The sequence below is a fragment of the Rhinolophus hipposideros genome, assembly GCF_964194185.1.
Source record: "Rhinolophus hipposideros genome assembly, chromosome: 10".
Taxonomy (NCBI): Eukaryota; Metazoa; Chordata; class Mammalia; order Chiroptera; family Rhinolophidae; genus Rhinolophus; species Rhinolophus hipposideros.
In genome coordinates, this window is record NC_138056.1 from 60,236,677 (window position 1) to 60,255,187 (window position 18,511).

At 34.1% G+C, this 18,511-nt stretch overlaps 1 protein-coding gene across 6 annotated transcripts in view; it reads right to left on the bottom strand.

Moving 5' to 3' along the window:
* The window catches only part of NOX4 (NADPH oxidase 4), a 160,200-nt gene that overhangs the window by 79,018 nt on the left and 62,671 nt on the right, over positions 1-18,511 (bottom strand). For 5 of the 6 annotated variants that reach the window (XM_081064752.1, XM_081064749.1, XM_081064751.1 and 2 more), the window contains 3 exons: positions 12,629-12,845; positions 10,363-10,527; positions 10,167-10,229 (listed from right to left, as the gene is read on the bottom strand). In XM_081064752.1, the coding sequence (XP_080920878.1) occupies positions 10,167-10,229; positions 10,363-10,527; positions 12,629-12,845 (445 nt within the window). The remainder of the gene's footprint in view (positions 1-10,166; positions 10,230-10,362; positions 10,528-12,628; positions 12,846-18,511) is intronic. The other variant, XM_081064750.1, reaches the window with a different exon arrangement.

The window sequence follows — 18,511 nt, forward strand, 5'->3', positions numbered from 1 at the left end:
CAAATCCTAACAAATTCCAGGAAAAATAAATATATAATTTAAATATTATTTACACTATTAAAATATTTCATTTATAATTATGACTAATATTTAATTATTTCATTTAAATTCTGGTCTTTTAATAACTCTGACATTAATCAGGTTTGTCATTAGTAAGTCTCCAAATAAGATTGTATAATCTGTAAAAACCACCTGCCATTTTTACTTCATACTACTTAAGGCAGGCCAGAGCCTCTATCCAGTAAAAGTTGTAGTTTGCAGAAAGCAAGAATCTCAACAGTATTCTAAGCTGCCAATCTGATTGTCCACTTGTTGCTTGATGTTTACCTCATTGTGTTAGGTTATGAAAAGAAGATCTAAGCCAAGAAGATACCAGAATAAGGAGCAAAAAGTTTTGTCTTTGTATAGCTGAGTGTGCACCTGGCTTTACTTAATCTCATAATGTATTCTGAAGGAAAACATACATTTTTGCCAAGTATTCATATCTCTCTGTTCTATTCTTTCAGTGCGGACATTATAAAAGATAATTACACATGATGTTTAACATCTTCTCAGGTCTTATATGAGCCTATAAACCTTCCTCTTTAAGAGCTGTCCAAATGCATCAGTGTAGCTTTTAAGGCTGATCTGGTTGTAAACAGATAAATCACAATATTGTTTCTCTCATAATCTTGGGAATGATGACTTTCTAAGTTACTGATACTTCCTCAAACTAGCTAAGAAATAAGAAGACAGATTTTTACATAGTCTTTGCCCAACCATATCACCACAAATTTGAAGGGGGACTGCACAGAATAAAACACAAATGGCTTCAGCATGTGAGGTTTGAAACAATGACTGAAGATCTTAGAATCACATTTTCGTGACTCTGTACAAATACTGTTCAGATTTGCTGTTTAAAGCACAGTGAAGTGATTCTTAAATGTTTCTTCACTGTCTTTTTAAGAGTGCTTAGAAAACTTCTAAAAGGGAAGAAATAATAAAGTATAAATATCTATGGCTACCTTGTTTTACCTAGACTATTACTAAAGAAATATGCTTATAATATTTTTTCAGTTAAAAATTTGCAAGATAATATGTGTAGTTAAGTTCACATTATTAAAATAAAAACAGATATTAGTGTTTCTTCTATATATAGAAATATGTTGAAAAGAATATATAGTACTCTATTGACTTTCGATACGTAAAATTAAAGACAGAAAATAAGAAATTCCATACACATCTGTTTTTTTTAATTTATTGTTAGCCTTTGTGATGTTTATAATTTTAAATATTTTAAAAGTTAAATTTAAAAGTAAACATTGCTGAGTTTTACTTAAAAATAAACATTAAAACTTAGCCTCACTTAAGTTTCTTAGATGAAGAAAACGGTTCGTGTTTGGTTCATGTTGACCTTAATATAAGTACAAGAATACACATCACCTACTTTAAAGAGAAAACAATACAGCAACAGAATTTGTGACAACAGATCTGGAGAAATGTATACTTTTCTATCCTGGAGAAAAAAAAATAACTTTGTCCTTCAAATCATTTGTCCATTATGGTTTGGGGTTTTTAATGTGCTCAAAAGACTAATACTTTTATAACAGTCTGACAAAAATATAAACAGATATTATGTAATCATCTTACATTTGGGAACTAAATGTAAAAATGATGTCACTGCACAAGGATTTATTCAACATGGAAAATGAATTTAAAAGCCACAATACGTTTGTTGTGAAATTTACTAAACCACAGAAAATGATCACACAGAACATAATGTCCTTTAATCATTATCGTCAGATCTTTATTTTTAACATTTCCAAAGCTCTAGTTTCATATTTCCTACTACTGCAAGACATTTCCACCTGAAATTCACTCGAAATGTAATATATCTAAAATATCTGTTATCATACTTCCCAAGTTAACTTCCCTTTCTCATTCACCTAAGTCTGGACACAGACCTTCCCCTTCCTTATCAGAACAAAGGCTCAAATCTCAGCGTAATATCGGGTATTTCTCTTCCTGCCAGCATTCAATCAACTCTCAAGTCCTTTCAAATAACCTTAACAAAGAAAGTGTCTGATCACAGCAATATCCTATTGATTAACCTTTTGAGCCTCCATAAGGAAAACACCCACAATCTTTTTTTCCTATAGTCTATGGCCAATCGCATCTGTTCCAAACTCTCCAACTTTATGATCCATGTATCTCCTTGATTCACTCTAACCCAGTTAAACCAATACAGATCAACTAACACATTTTCCAGTCCTTTCATTTCTCCACTTACCAATTTACTCATTTAGAATGACTTAAATCCCATTTCTTATACTGAACCCTAGGAATTCTTTTAGGCCTCTCAAATGCCACCACTTTCATGAAGAAATCCTTATTTTCCCTGCCATGAAAATTCCTCACTTCCTTATATCCCCAAATTATTTGATTTTTATGCCCTGTATTATTGTCTACCTCTTTAATTTTGTGTAATTTATTCATACATTCAAAATATGTGTATTGAGTATCCAAAACAGTCCACAGACTATACTAGGAGCTCATGTAATTTCACAAATGAAGATTGTTCTAAAAGTAAGAGAGGAGATACCAGTAATGAGCCAAAAGCATAGAATCCATCATAATTAATGTAGCATAGTGGCTCTAAACATTTTGACAAAAATTGTATTTTAATGTTTACTTGTTTATTTGATGGATAAAACAGTGCTTACTTGTATATTTGCATGATGAAAATATACTCAGTATTAAACAGAAAGATCCTGGAGGAGTATGTAAATGGATTTTTACTAACTTTGATAAAATGTATGAATTTGTCTCAACTCCCTCAAAATATCAACATATTAAAATGATAGTTTAGAGAAATAAAAATACAAACCACAATAGAAAAGGTGACATGGGGAGCACTAACAACAATGGAGAGGTATCAACAAATTTTGAAAGGTGAAATGTGGATTACGCAGTGGTTTGAAACTGACTGAAAAAAACATACAAAGCTGAAATCTCACTACCTTCAAAAAGAGGATCACCTTAAGAAGCAAGTCTATCTTTCCCTCACAACACTGGGAAATCTTAGGTCTCAGAGAAAACAGAAGGGAGCTGGGCTGGTCTCATGATTTTAAAAAAGAAGGGGATATGGGATAATTTGACCGCTAGATTCACCTCACTCCAGTCTCAAACCAGGCAACTACTCTTCCTCAAACCCAAAGACAGGTAGAGGTGAGACAAAAATGGCTCTAGCTGCAGCAATAACTGGTACAGTGGAAATAGGGCTGACATGCTATTCGTTTCCTCAGCCAACATTTTTAAAAAGCTCACCAAGCACCATCTAAAACTTACCTATCCAAAACTGAGCTCTACAAATCTTATTAGAACTTGTTCTCACCAGAGCCTTCCTTATCTCAAGTAATGCAGCTCCAGTTGCTCAGACCAAAATCTTTGACAATAAGCTTGACTCTTCTATTTCTTTCACATTCCATACCCAGTCTATAAAGAAATCCCGTTAACTTTAACTTTAAAATATGTTAAGAATCCGATACTCCTCACCAGCTCTACTGTCACCACCCAGGTCTAAGCCTTCCTCATACCTCAACTGGATGACCATAACAGCCCCCTAACTGGTCTCCTTTCTTCTGCTCCTGCTTGCTCCCCTTCATCTAATCTTAACATAGCAGCCAGAATGACCTTGCTAAAAAGTAAGCTGGATCATGTCATTCCTCTATCCAGAACCTTCCAGTGGCTTTCTCATGACTTAAAGTAAAAGCCAAAGCCTCGGCAATGTTCTCTAAACCCCACATAATCTGACCCCTCAGGACCTTCTCTGATATTATCTCCTATCCTTCTTCCTTTTTCTTAGTATATTCCAGCCTCACTAACCTCTGACATCCTCTCTTTCTCTCTCTTCTCTCTCTCTCTCTCTCTCTCTCTCTCTCTCTCTCTCTCTCTCTCTCTCTCTCTCTCTCTCTCTCTCTCACACACACACACACACACACACACACACACATAAGTCAGTATATATCAAGTATAACAGAGAGTAAAAAATGCCTGGTTTTTAAACAGAGAAATGACATGATCTGATTTTCATCTTAAAATAATCATCCTGGTTACTTCTTAAGATTACCTGAGAGGTGAGTAAGGGCAGACAGAGCAAGGCCAATTAGGAGACTATTCAGATGGTAGTTGATTGGACCAGGGAGGGTGCTATGGACATTGTGAACATACTTTGAAGGTAAAGCTAAGAAAATTTGTGGACAGATTATTGACTATATTTTCTTAAAAGGATAAAGGTCAAGATTAATGTCCAGGTTTTTAGCCGGAGCAACTTGGACAATGGAGTTGGCACTAACTGAAGTGGGGGAAGACTGTGAGTGGAATATGTCTGGGAGGTTGAAGGTTAAGATTTCAATTTTAAAACGTTAACTGAAGATGTTCTTTAGACAGCCAAGTGGAAGCTGCTGGTAGACAATTGGATATGTGAATCTGAATTTTGGAGTTGGTGGATGAGCTGGAAATATAAATTCGGGAGATAATAGCCTAGAGATGCACCAATAAGATTGGATAAAATCACTAGGGCAACAAGTTTAGCTAGACAGGAAAGGGGACTCAAGGAATGGACACTGCAGTATTGTGATATTTAGAGGTCATGGGGATGACAAGGAACAGAAAAAAGAGGGTGGAGGGCTAAAAGTAGCCAGAAAATTAGGCAGAAAAAAAAAAAGGTAAGTGGATGTTGTAGAAGCAAAATGAAAAAAGCAAATGACTAAAGCAAGTGATCAGCTGTGGCAAATGCTACTAAGAGGTCAAGGCCACTGAGAACTGGAAAATGGCCACTGGACTCTGCAATAACATGGTCATTGTTGACCTTGGAAATGTTTTAGTAGAGTGCTATTGACAAAAATTGGTGGATTTACGAGAGAATGAGAGGAAAGGAACTAAAGAATTAAGAAATGGGGGAAAGGCTGGAAGGAGATGTGAGTCAAGAAAAGGCTTTTATCCATCATTTTCTCTTTGGTACCTAGGTGAAAGGAAGCATCCAAAAATATATATTGAATAAATCAAGTTTAATACTACAATGCAGGTTTGATCTGAATACAATGACCTACTTAAGTTCATATTTATCATGCAGGCTCTCATTGGGCACTGAAGAAATATTTTCCTTCCCCTGGAAAAAAAGCCAAACTGGAGCAATTAGATGATAGTTAATTTTCAGAGACTTCAGTTGTCCTGTTAATGTTTCATGGGTATTTGAGACCTTCTGGGGCTATTTCCATCACTTTGTCTGGTCAGTGGTGAAGACACATTGTTGCCTTGCTAATGTGCCATCTATCCACCTGAGTTTTTAAGCTGAACAAGCAAAAGATTTGTGAAACCCTAGAGAAAAACTATTTTGAAGAATTAGATAAGAGCAAGACCCAAGATCTGAACAGCTAATGAAGATTTCCTGGTTATATTTAAACTCATGGAATTCAATAAATAAAAACAAAACAAAACAAAAATATTTCCAATTTTTAAGAGATCCAGGGCCATTCTTGTCTGTTTTTCACTGAAAACTGGAAAGACTATTCCCAAGTGACTGGTTGAGAGATTAAAAACACAAAGAATAAAAATGATGGCAAGTGCAGGCATGCTATGTAAAAGCACAGACAGCAACAAACTAACAGTTACACTTGCCTCTGACTCATGGAAAAATACGTGAAATCAGGTTATCCAAGCTTAAAAATAATGAATCACACAACTTAGAATACAGATGTCAGGAAAGCACACGTGTACTTCTGGATAAAAATAATAATGAAAGGATATAGAGATATTTATGTAAACTTTAATCTATAACGACCACAAAACAGCAGATTGTGCATTATTCTTTGAGAATCCATGAAAAATATTAATGAGCATAATTAATATCTACTTCAGTTAAATACTAGGAGATGCTATATTTTGTAGTAAGCAGTAGGTTTCATGCTTTCGTAAATTCAGGCTTTTAAAAATCATATCCGATTTATATACCTAAATCAGGTGAGTGCATGTCTTAACAGAAATGTGTTTTTGTAGAAAATTCAAACTTTGGTAATTACAGAGCATAGCTGGAAAACACTTTTAGAGATCCACTACATAGCTGAAGAACAACATGGAAAATTCTACCAAGGTTTGAAGCCAATAAAGGTCCGTCATTCATCCTAATGGCTAATAAACCACAAAAGGCAAATAAATCATCAGTCCCCCCAAATGTTTCTAAACCAGTCTGTGTCCAGAGCTTAGTCAGTTACCACATGCTGCAGAATGAGTAAAAATAACAATAAATTTCAGTTTAATCCTGTCTTGATTCTACACTCATTATCTGAAACAACCATAACAAATAAAAATGCAAACCCCAATAGCAAAGGTGACATGGGGAGTAAATCATAAACAATGGAGAGATGTCAACAAATGTTGAAAGGTGAAATATGGACAAGACGTTGGATAACAACTTCCCACCTACTGAGAACTTACTATAGCTCAAGCACCATGCTGCACAGTTGGTTATATTTTTTTAATTCATATTCAGAGTAACTCCATAGAGAAGCTACTATTATTATGCACATTTTATTTAAAAAGCAAACCAAAAGTAAGTATGTTAATTATCTTGTCCAATGTCATAGTACTAATAGGCAGGGGAACAAGGCCTCCAATCAAGACTGTCCAGGATTCCCAATCCACAGTCTAACACTACACAATTCCCTCTGCTTTCCATCAGTTTTGTCAGCAAACATGTGCCTGCTGGTTCTGCCCTGAGAGAATGCAGGTACAATAGCAGAAAACAATCACAACTTCTCCTGAAAGCTCACCAAATTATTGCCTCATTCTTATGTAGGAAACCCAATGTCAAGTTTAAGAAATGCTGACGCATCTTAAGTAATTAAATCTCCAATCTTTGGTTTTCTAATTAAATCAGTATTCAAAACTTAGCTTTACCTTGACAGAATTTGTGAAAAATACTACAGTGCTTCTGTTCCTTATCTTTTGTACTTATTATTTTTTTTGTATTTTCAGTATTAAAAGCTTAATCTAATTTTTTTAAATGAGATGAAATTCAAACTACTGAATTGGTGATCTCTGAATATTTTATAGATTTGATTTTTCTTTATACTGGTACAATATATGAAAATAAGTATTAGACTTTTTTCTAGCAGGGGGATTTATTTGACTTTTAACTTTCCACAATGCTTGAAGAGCTTAGTAGTATGGACAATCCACAACTTTTAATTGCATATTTCTCTTGAAAATAACTTTTTTATAGTTTCATTAAAGCTCTCTCCTAAGTGGTCATTTGTTGTTATTTGACCAACAAAAAGTGTGTACAAAAGCAATAGAAGTTTTAGACATACAAATGCCCTAAACATCCATGAGGGGTGAGGCAGGAAAGAGACAGATAGCTAACAACACCTTTCAGCCAGACAGATTTGTGTCTGTATCTTGCCTGTGTCACCAACTAGCTATGTGACTGTGGGAATGTTATTTAATCTCTTTGAGTCACATTTTCTGCATCATATAGAGGTAATAATACATATCTCATAGGAATACACTAAGGATCAAATAATATAGTATTTCAAAGTTTATAAGGAAATCTTTTAGGCATTTAATTAGTAGGGACTATTATCCTTGACAAAGATGAGGTGTGTACACACTTTTTAGTGGGACTCAGCATACTGGAATTTTTTTGCTTTGTTTCTCTTTGTTTTATTTCAAAAGAACCTTTAAGGGAACTAGCCAGTGAAAATGTTTGAGAAGCATGCATTTACATGTATGTGCCAAACAGAAATAATTGGACAAACAAAGGAAATGGCAGGAAAAGATAGTGTGAAGATTAATAAGCAGAAACCTCATTTAAATTGCAATTTTGAGGCCTGTAGGGGAAGCTTTCACTTATTGTCCATTGTCACCTCCCCCAAACAGGAAGAGATGGACTTTCAGTTTCCAAAGGAAAAGTGTTTTTCTGCTCTACTGCTCCCAGCAGGAAGAAGGAGTATCTTTTCCTCACCTGGCAATCACTCAACCAATGGAAGACTGTTACAAGTCATCCAGTGAAAAGCCACTACACTTTGGACTCCCAGTCTCCTCCAAGAGACTCTTAGTTTACAACTGCCCTTCTGAACTCCACCTTTCCTTTATGAATCCCCCCTTTCTTTTGTTCTCTAGACTTGTATGTGGTTCACCATTAGACCACATGTCCTGAATCACAATTATTTGTTGTTACTGAATAAACCCATTTTTTGGAGAGATACCTGGCTGTCTATTTGTTTAAGGTCAACAACAGTAAATTAATATAACATAATGTAAAATTTAGCTTAGAAATGTTTGCTCTAACTCAAATTCATTTCCTGGCAGCCGTCTCTTTTCCCTCTTATGAAAATAGAAACTCCCTTTGGGGATAGTATGAGTGAACCAGCTAGTAATCCCCTAAAACCTGGGAAGGCTACAAACCATTCCCAAGCCCATACACAGTATGTGGTGCACAGATGGTCTGATGAAAAGAAAAATTGATGAATGTCTGCATCCAACTTCTTTGTCTCCATCCAATGCACTCCTGAACTTCAATATTTCTTGATAAAATAGAATGCTATTAATTATTCCACTAGATGACAAACTACCTTTCCTTAATTATTAATTTTACTTTATTAATAAATAAATTTTCTATATACAGACAGAGTGCAAAATTTGGAGCAATGAAGCAAAAACATTTTTTTTCCCTTTCAAGAACTGCTATTGAATAAATAATTTCTGGTTTTCCTCTACTCATCTGACACTTACTTTCTGTTTCTTTTATCCATTAAACATAGATTTTTCTGGCCTAGCTGTCTTCACAAGTACACGTCCTCAAGGGGAAAACTCACATTGAAAATAAAAATCGTAATTGCTAACATGTGTTTACATGTACCTGACACTTTCTATGTTCCAGGCTTTGTTCTACATGCTTTAATGTAGTAGTTCATTTAAATTCACAGCATATCTATGAATGGTATTGTTTTTATCACAACATTACCCTGGAGAAATGTAGGTTGGCCAAGGTTTCCAAGTTTTCAACTTGCCTAATACATCAAGTTTGAAAATGGTTCCAATCCCAGTACAACCCAAACCCATATGTCAGCACTTTGACACCAATTCTTTTTCTGACCCCCTCCATCTGTTCAATTATTTTGCATATCTTAAGTATATATTTAAACATGTGGTCCCTGTTCTCAGTTACCTTCATTACAAATTGAATAAAAATCTTAATCCTCCTCATCAATGGAGAATATTAAATAAATCACAGTACTTTCCTACTGTGAAATATTATGCAGTCATTAAAAAAATAAGGTATGCATAAATATAATAGCCTGGAAAGTTGATCATGATATATTTGCTGAGTAATAAAGAGAAAATTATAGAACAAACGATCCAGCAAACAAATGCCAAATACCTACATCTGCCTAAGTATATATGAAAATGTCTGAAAGAATATATGTCAAACTCTGGAGAAAAAAAAATGGGAAAAGCAGAAAATGAGAAAAAGTTCCTTCATATTTTATCTTGTTTACTTGTAAATGGTTTACATTTTATAATGGGCTTGTGCCATTTTTATAACGCATAATGTTAAACAGCATGCTAAAAATATGTGGTGATGTCATTATTTAGCTAGACTCCCTCCGCACCCAATATTTATTCCACTTTATTTTTTTTACTCTATTTTCCTTTTCCTTTTCCTTTTCCATACACAACGTGGGTACCAATTACATTGGACTTTTCTAAACTTGTCTGGATTTTCTTATGCTTCCACGTCAACTCAGAGTACCCTCTTTTTTCTTAAACTCAATCTCTCTAAAGAAAATCATACACATATTATATTTTGGTATGTACTTTACAAAAGGAAAAGTGTAAATATCAAGGAAATATTCTGCAGTTTGAATCAATGAGGTTTAATAAATTTTAGATATATCACTTCCTGAATTTTAAAGTGGTACAAAATAATAAGTAATAAACAGTTACAAAGTTTCTTAAAGGATAATTATATTTCTTTGTAAAATGATAGCTTACTTAAACTTAAGTATATTTTGAATGATAGCCTAGACGATTTATAGAATGATGTGGAGTACACACACACAAAAGAAAAGATGCATTTCATTCTAGAAAATAAAAAAAAACAAAAAAAAAAACAAGTTTCTTACCATTGTGAGGGTAAATGGATGGTTTTCTAATGCTGACACACTGGGACAATGTAGAATAATATACTAAAAAGCAACAAACATAATTTTTAAATGATCAAGAAAGAAGTTCAAATTTTCCAATGATGGTACATCTGCTCATTTTAAAAAATTATATAAGGATAAAGGGTATTTTAAAAGTGGCTGAACACTGACTCACCTGGCCAGGTCTTGCTTTAAAGTTTTCTTTGACCATTCGGATTTCCATAACATCTGAGGGATGACTTATGACTGAGATGATGGTCACTGGCTTATTGCTCCGAATACACCTATAAAGTCTTTCGGCACAATACAGGCACAAAGGTCCAGAAATCCAAAGCCAAGTCTAATGGAGAATTTTTGAAATACAGTGTAAGAAATACTTTCATTGTATTGTAGGAATCTTTATATCCTGCCCAACTGCTGATTTCACACATGTCGGTAATAATATATTAATCTGCTATATTAAATAAAATGTAAAAAGTAGGGGAAAAATCAAATACTCACTACAACTTATTCAAAGATGAGTTAAAGTACAAAATAAAAGGGAAAGTGATGTTAAGACCCTAGTATTAAACCATTGCCCAGGGTATAACTACCATTAACAGTTAATCATACATTGTTTCATATATCCTTCTGTGCACACAACAAATATAGAATGCATATAAACAATACCTTTCTCTAAAAATGACAAAGGAAAGTTGAAAGCTCCAATAAATTTGAAGATGATTTTTATAAAAGATGTACCAGTCCCACGTTTGTTTAAAAAAGAAAACCTTAGATATTTCAATACATAATGTACATATACAAAATGTACACACAATGTGTAATATGTGCACATGTTTTTAAATATGGGATACAGTAGGCATGTTGTTTACTTGCTTTTACACAATCAACACAATATGAACAAGAAGATAATATTTAGAATTTGGAAAGCGTAACAGTTTTGCCTGTGTGGTAGAGGGGATAGCCCTGTTCCCAGGACAACTGGGAATTGCAGAAGCCTGTGTGGCCAACCCTTCTCCTACAACTGCACACTGTATCTCCCTCAGTACGTGGAGGCCACCAACCCAAACTTGTCTTAATGGTCACTTTTTTAAACCTTATTTACATAGTTATTTCAGAACTTCCTCCTTCTAGGCAGACAGATCATGCCCCTTCCTGACATTTAGTTTGACACTCACTGTGTGAAGGGTCGACATCCCAGGACAAGCTCTGCAATGCAGCAGGCTTACAAGTTTGGTACAGTCACTTACCCTTTGAGCATCAGATCCCACATTAGTAAACCGGGAGTGGCAATACTTGCCCTGCCTAACATAAAGCATTGTGTGAAACCCATAAAAGTTTGGAAAATCATGAAGTTTAATAGAAAATGACAGGATTATTATTAATAATAAACACAAGGCTAACACACTCATTCCAAAGTCGTCTATAAATCACTCTACCTTTTCACTCCTCTCTCTTCTTTTTTTTTAAATTAAATGTATGGGGGTAACATTGGTTAATAACATTATAGGAATTTTGGATGCACAACTTTGTAAGAAAACAGCTATTTACTCTATTGTGTGCTCACCACCCGAAGTCTAGTCTCCTTCCTTCACCTTGTGTTTGACACTCTTTTTTATTTACTCTCTTTCTCTTCTTAAAACAGACATTTGACGTTATTATTCCCCTACTTCCAAGGGTGAGTACAGGGTGTAACTCCCACATGGGCAGCTCCCATAGCCAAGAGGGAAGGTCAGGGCCCTCATCAAAATACTCGCTGGATATTTGGGGAAGAAGTTTTCCAGGAGCAAGCATGTTAGCCAAAGACCTGGTTTTGCACTCTTATTATGTCATGTATCCGTTTGTAGAGTGTAGTCAAAATATTTTATATATTTAAGCCACAATTTCCTCATCAGAAATTTGAGAATGATAGAAATTACTTCAAGGAATTACTGTGAAAAAATGAAATTATGCATACAGTGCATTTTAGCACAGTGCCTAGCTGATCATATTAAGCAGCCAATAAACTGATTTTACAATTATAATTTATCATATATAATATTGTACCATAATATATGATACTATAATAATAAATATCAATAGTATTAGTTCTTTCATTTGTTTTATTAGTCAACCTATTTTTCTCAATGGATAGGGAAAATATCTTTGCTATCTTTCTTGTGGCAAGCACCAGTGTCATAGTATGCATAGTATGACCATAGACTATAGGGTCAGTTAAGCAGGAATTTTCTATATTCTGTAATATCATTGGTCTTTCTCCTTGAACTGTCAGCTGCCTATAATGGAACAATAAGTATTAACTTGCTATTGAGACATCCTGAAATGTTTAATTTTGTAAGAATAATTATTTTATATACCTTCAAAAACATGTTTAAATGCACCATTGATCAATCATATGAAAACATAGACTTTGCAGAGACCAAACACAAAATTAATCTGACCTGTGGAAAATTAGCTTGGAATCTGGGCTCTTCCATACAAATCTTCACAAATGTGTTCTGGGTAAGCTCATCTGGTTTTGAAAATCCTCCAGGAAAAGATTCATGAAACTGTTCTGAGAGATACTCTGATAAGTGAATATGCCGGTAGCGGGATCCATTCAGATAAACACAGCCAGGAGGGTGGGTATCTAAATTAGTTTGATACTTCAGCAACCCTCTAAAATTAAATTAAGAAAAAAATAAAAACAAAGAGAGAAAAAAAGATTAAAATTGGGGACACAGTATAAGAAAATAGCCTCTTATTTTTGTTAATTTTACATAGTATTATCCAAGAAAAAATGTTCTTTATGTACCTTACATAAAAGTAACTGAGAAATTATAAAATTTTAAATAAATTCTTTACTATTGGACTACCAGAAATTTTAGTCCCCCCCCTCAAAAAAAAAGCCACAAATGCATGGTAGGGAAAAACACATGCTATCTTTCCTAGTATTCTTGAATTTAACTGCCTTTATTTCAAATCTTTTAGGCATTCATACAAACATATACAAATTTTCACTTCACTAAACACTATAATAATGTGTACTTTTGCTATATCTTTAAACACAAATGAAAAAGCACAGGGATCACATTTGATTTGACTAAGACTAGATAAAATAAGCCTCTCTGATTTACAGAAAAATGTTAAATATAATAACAGGCACTGGAAGCTTGCATCTCTTGTGGTCTGAAAACAATTAATACATAGCAATCAGATCCTAAACCTGTTTACTTTTCAATTTCTTCATAAATCAGATAACATAAAAGGCTCAAAATAATAAATCAGGAAGGAGAGCCTAAAACCCTAAAGTCCCATTCTAATTCTTTCATGTTTTGTGACATTCTAAGACAAATCATTCAATTCTCTATTTCTTATCTTTCTCCTTATCAATGAGGAGTAAAGTAAGAACTACCTCATGGAGATAGTGCGTCAAATGATAAATTGTATAGAACATCATTTTATTTTTGTATAAGAAGAAAAAAGTAAGATTTTTGAAAAGCACTGACAATTTTTCAGTGTTTTACTTTATTTTAAAGATATTAAAATTGATTTCTGAAATTATTTTTCCTGGTTAGATAAGAGTATATTTTTAAATTACCCTTCATGCTCCCAAATAATTAATTTTAATGCACTGATAAAGTATATCTTTAAGTATATCGCAGCTATAATGATTTTAGGAAGATAATATTTTAAAACAGCACAAACCAAAGCATGAGTAATGATACAGACGAGATTGGGTGCGTTCAGGGTGGAATGTCCGTCGACAACACACAATGTGATATATAGATGATGTATGACAGAATTGTACACTTGCAACCTATGTAATTTTACTAACCATTGTCACCCCAATAAATTTTAATAAAAAATAATGATACAAAATAGATTCCATATATGAAAGTTAGAAAAGCAATGACCAAGACAGTCATGGTGGAATGCATCTATTCAACCTGATTATTCTCCTTTTTCCCCCACTTGCTTATGTTCAATTCCCTTTCCCTCCTCTTTTTATTTTACTTTCTTCTTTTTAACTAGTCATCATGGAGTCATTAGAGAGCATATAGTACAAGTCAGGTGCATCTAAATAGTGGCACATATTACATGACACGCATGATGGGCCACACACACATTTTTAAAAGTAATACAGTAGATATGGCCTAAGTACAGAATAAATTCATGGATATTATACAAATGTGAGCCAAGTGCATAATCCTTCATAGGGTTATAGTCATATAATGTAATTGTTGTGGCATTACACTTGAAAAACCTATTAATTTGATGGGTAGGCCAAAATTCTCATGCATTTATTCTACTGGCCAGACATTGAACCAACACTGGCATAATACACTTGGCACTATTCTAGGTGGTTCTACAGAGTTCAAAAAGGAGTCACATCTGGTCCCTAACCCTCCAGAAACTTACAATCTAGTTTAGAAGCTATCTTGAGAGAAGCTGAATAGAAGTTAGACCGCAGATAATAATTGGAATAGAGCATTTTAGTAATAGCTTAGTAATGTCTGGTGAATACAGGTCTAATACAGAGCAGTTTCTATACATTTCACATTAACCTCACAACAACTGCATGGAGTAAGAATTATTATTCCTACTTTACAAATGAAGATATTATTTTAATAGATTAAATAATACCCAGGGTCACACAGCTGATAAGCAGCAGATCTAAGATTGAACCCAGGTCTGATTCAAATTTTATACTCTTCACCTCTCACTATACACCATGTTAGTTCATTAGATCCTAACAACATACCTATTAAAAGGTAAAGAAGGGAAATATTAATGTTTATTAAGAAAGTATGTCAGAAATTTGTTAAACATCTATGTCTCACTTAAACATCAAAACAAAATAATCATAAAAGGGAAATGTTTTCATTCCCATTATACAAATGAACAAAACCTAAGCATTTGTTTGGATAAGAGATTAACTAAGCAGTAGTCAAAACATTCTGAGATTCGGAAACCTCATCTCCCTCACTCCAGAAACCTATATCATGCAAAGCAAATCTGTTGGTTAAAGAAGTAAAAATCCAAAAAGTGATAAAAACTTAGAAATAAAGTCAGTGTGTGTGTGTGTGTGTGTGTGTGTGTGTGAGAGAGAGAGAGAGAGAGAGAGAGAGAGAGAGACAGAGAGAGAGACAGAGAGACAGAGAGAGAGAGAGAGAGATAGAGAGAGAGAGAGAGAGAGAGAGAGAGAGAGAGAGGCTACTTAACATCAGGAAAAGGAATATTATTTATTCCTTCTCCTAAGTTATAACAATGTTTAGGTGGATACCACCCCATGTGCTAATAATGGTCCTCAAAATGATAAATGTTGGCACTATGCAGTCCAGATCTTTAGGCTAACTCAGTCAAATAAACAATGTTGCCATTCTTGGTATGTAAAGTGGCATATAACATTCTAAAAATCCCTTTCAATTCTGAGAGCTTTATGCTATTTTAAGATACTCTTAAGGTAAATGACATAGGCTACCTGTGTCTTAAAACCCCATTAAATCATTTATTTATTTATTTCATTTTGTGATTGTTTCCATCGAAGAAACATATACGAGAGAAAAGATCTATAGACAGACCATGACAACAAACAAAAAATGTCATTCTTGAAAAAAATAAAGTTTGGAATCTCAGGTTATTAGGCTAAACTAGGTAGGAACGCTACAGATGGAAGGACACTGGCAGATTGTGAAGTCAGCATGGAAAGAACAGGTCCTGGGCCTGACAGACAGGTGCTGTGATGCTTCTTTGTCTGTTCCTGGAAGCGTCATAACACATCTGTGTGGTAGACATCCGTGGCCGCACCTTAGCATGAGTGAGAACTTTCAGAACTTGAAGCAATCTGCCCAAGACCAAACTGTCAATCAGTGGCCAAGTCAGAGTCCCAGGCCATGTTCCTGCATCCGACCTGCTCCTGCAGAATTGTCATCCTATTTATGGACAATATTCTGAAATTAAAGACCAATGTATGAACTGAACAAAAATGTATGATTTTCATTTTATAGAGCTGGAATAGGAGGTAGTACATGTCTACCGAGCCAACAATTTTATGTTATTTTTCAAGTTCAATTAAATGTAATGACCTTCCTTTTCATTCCACTACTAAAAAATAGAAGTACTCATTTCTTTGGTACTAATGCGGAATTTCTTAGAATTCTTAGAGCATGCATTCTTAAAATATAATATTTCTTTAGAAATCTATTTCAAGCCCATTAAAATAATGTTGTTCTGAAGAATTCTGAATAGGAATATAGACTAGATATTATCAATATTTGGATTGGTAGGCAAAAATCAAATGTCATCTCTTTAATCCATTTGCTTCACTGTGACCATATTTGTTGAAAGTGAGTTACAAATTATGTGTGCTTTTTATTATTGTTTTAAATCCCTAGTATTTACATTTATTTTAGCAGACATAATATACATGTTTCTTTAGAGTTTAATGCAATCTTTCCAAATGCAGCTCTGTGTCTACATGCCAAACAATCCTGATCCTCTTTCTTGTCCCACATCACCACTGAGACATAACTATTTTACATCTATTATTTTATTGTTATGTTTATTGTTTTCAACTTTATTAATTTAAATGATATGGCCCCTGCCTTCAAGAAGCTTATAATTTAATGCAACAGAACTTTCCATTATGGTGGAAACAGTTGAAATCTGTGCTGTCCAAAATAGAAACCATGATCTACATGTAAGTATTGAGCAATTGAAATACATAGAGATGATGAATTTATGACATTCTGGGAAAGGCTTCATAGAGAAAGCAATTAAAGAATGTGGAGATTTCAATGGTTAGAGAATAGAAGAATGGCATTCCAATATGAGGAACAAGGATGAGGAAAGACACATGGTTTGTTCCCAAATTCGTAGAAGGAATCATGCTTTATTCATTTACATAATCTCTATATGTCCATTCTCACTGCTTAACCTCATCCGCCATTCAGCAAGTTCCTTGCACATAGTAACATAGTAAACCTTCAGTGCACTTCTAGTGAATTCCTTTTAAAAGCAAACAATAACCACATAATTTGTATGAATATAACAAGTATACCTAAACGTTAAAATGAAGGGAACATTCTTGTATGTCTTGTTGTAGCTTATATAATTAAATAATAGTTTGAAAGTAAAAAACAGGAAGGGAAAAGATTTTAGTGAATGATAAACAGAGTCTTGCCAAGTTAGGGCAGTTATATAGTCAGGGTAGGGGAAGGAGATACATAGAGTAAAATAGAAATAGGAACATTTATTACTAATTTTTTTAGTTATAGTGCACTATGTTCCAAAGGAAAGATTTTTGAAGTATTTTTGGAATGTGTAGTGTTCTTTTATCATTAGAAATCAATGATTGTATGGTGTAACAAACTATAAGTTTGTGAATGCTATTGTTTTTGGACTCATAAGGATTTCAAGATATGTTTTCAACACTCAACAGTGTTTCCAAAATAGATTTTTCTTTTTTTTCTTCCTTTTTTCTTCAAGAGACATATACTTATACTATCTTTTTCTTTTTTTAATGCCTGGCTGTCACAGAGTCATTATATATATATATATGTATGGAGAGAGACAGAGAGACAGAGAGACAGAGAGAGAGAACACAAAATACATCCTACTAAGTTACAACATATAAATCATAAAAATGTTATGACAAAAGTGAAATATTACGAAATATCACCCCTACTGAAAGAAGAATCTCAAAACCATCCCTACATTAACCGCATCTTAAAATTTTTTAGAAGGATGGGAAAAGATAGTGGAATAGATAAAAGCTGTGCCAGATACCTCCCAACACCACATTAAACTACAACTAAATTATAGAACAATCAATCTAAAAAACCATTGAAGACTAGCTGAACAGAACCCCTATAACTAAGGATTTAAAGAAGAGGCCACATGGAGACTGGTAGTAGGACGGGAACAGGAAGTTGGCTGACCTGAAACCCACAGGTCCTGGTTGAGCACTGGGAGGGACAACTTAGCATCTCACATCACCCCTGAAGAGGGAGTGGTCCCAGTCCCACACTAGGCTACCCAGCCCAGGGTTCCAATGCCAGGAGGAGAAATCACCACAGCATCTAACTGTGAAAATTCTAGAATGTACACAAATTAAGGTCAAGAATTTGTCCTGTGCCTCTGCTATTTTTCTGGCACCTAGAACTGTGCCTATGATCTAGAGAAATGGTTTAATAAACATTCACTGAATGAATTAGTAAAGTATATAAACAACTTTTTGTGGTGGTGGTTGTTGAAACACATGATTGATGAGTCATCTGGTTTTAACAAACATGAAAGTGAGTTTGAACTCATATACTAACTTCAAATAAGATGTCTAGATT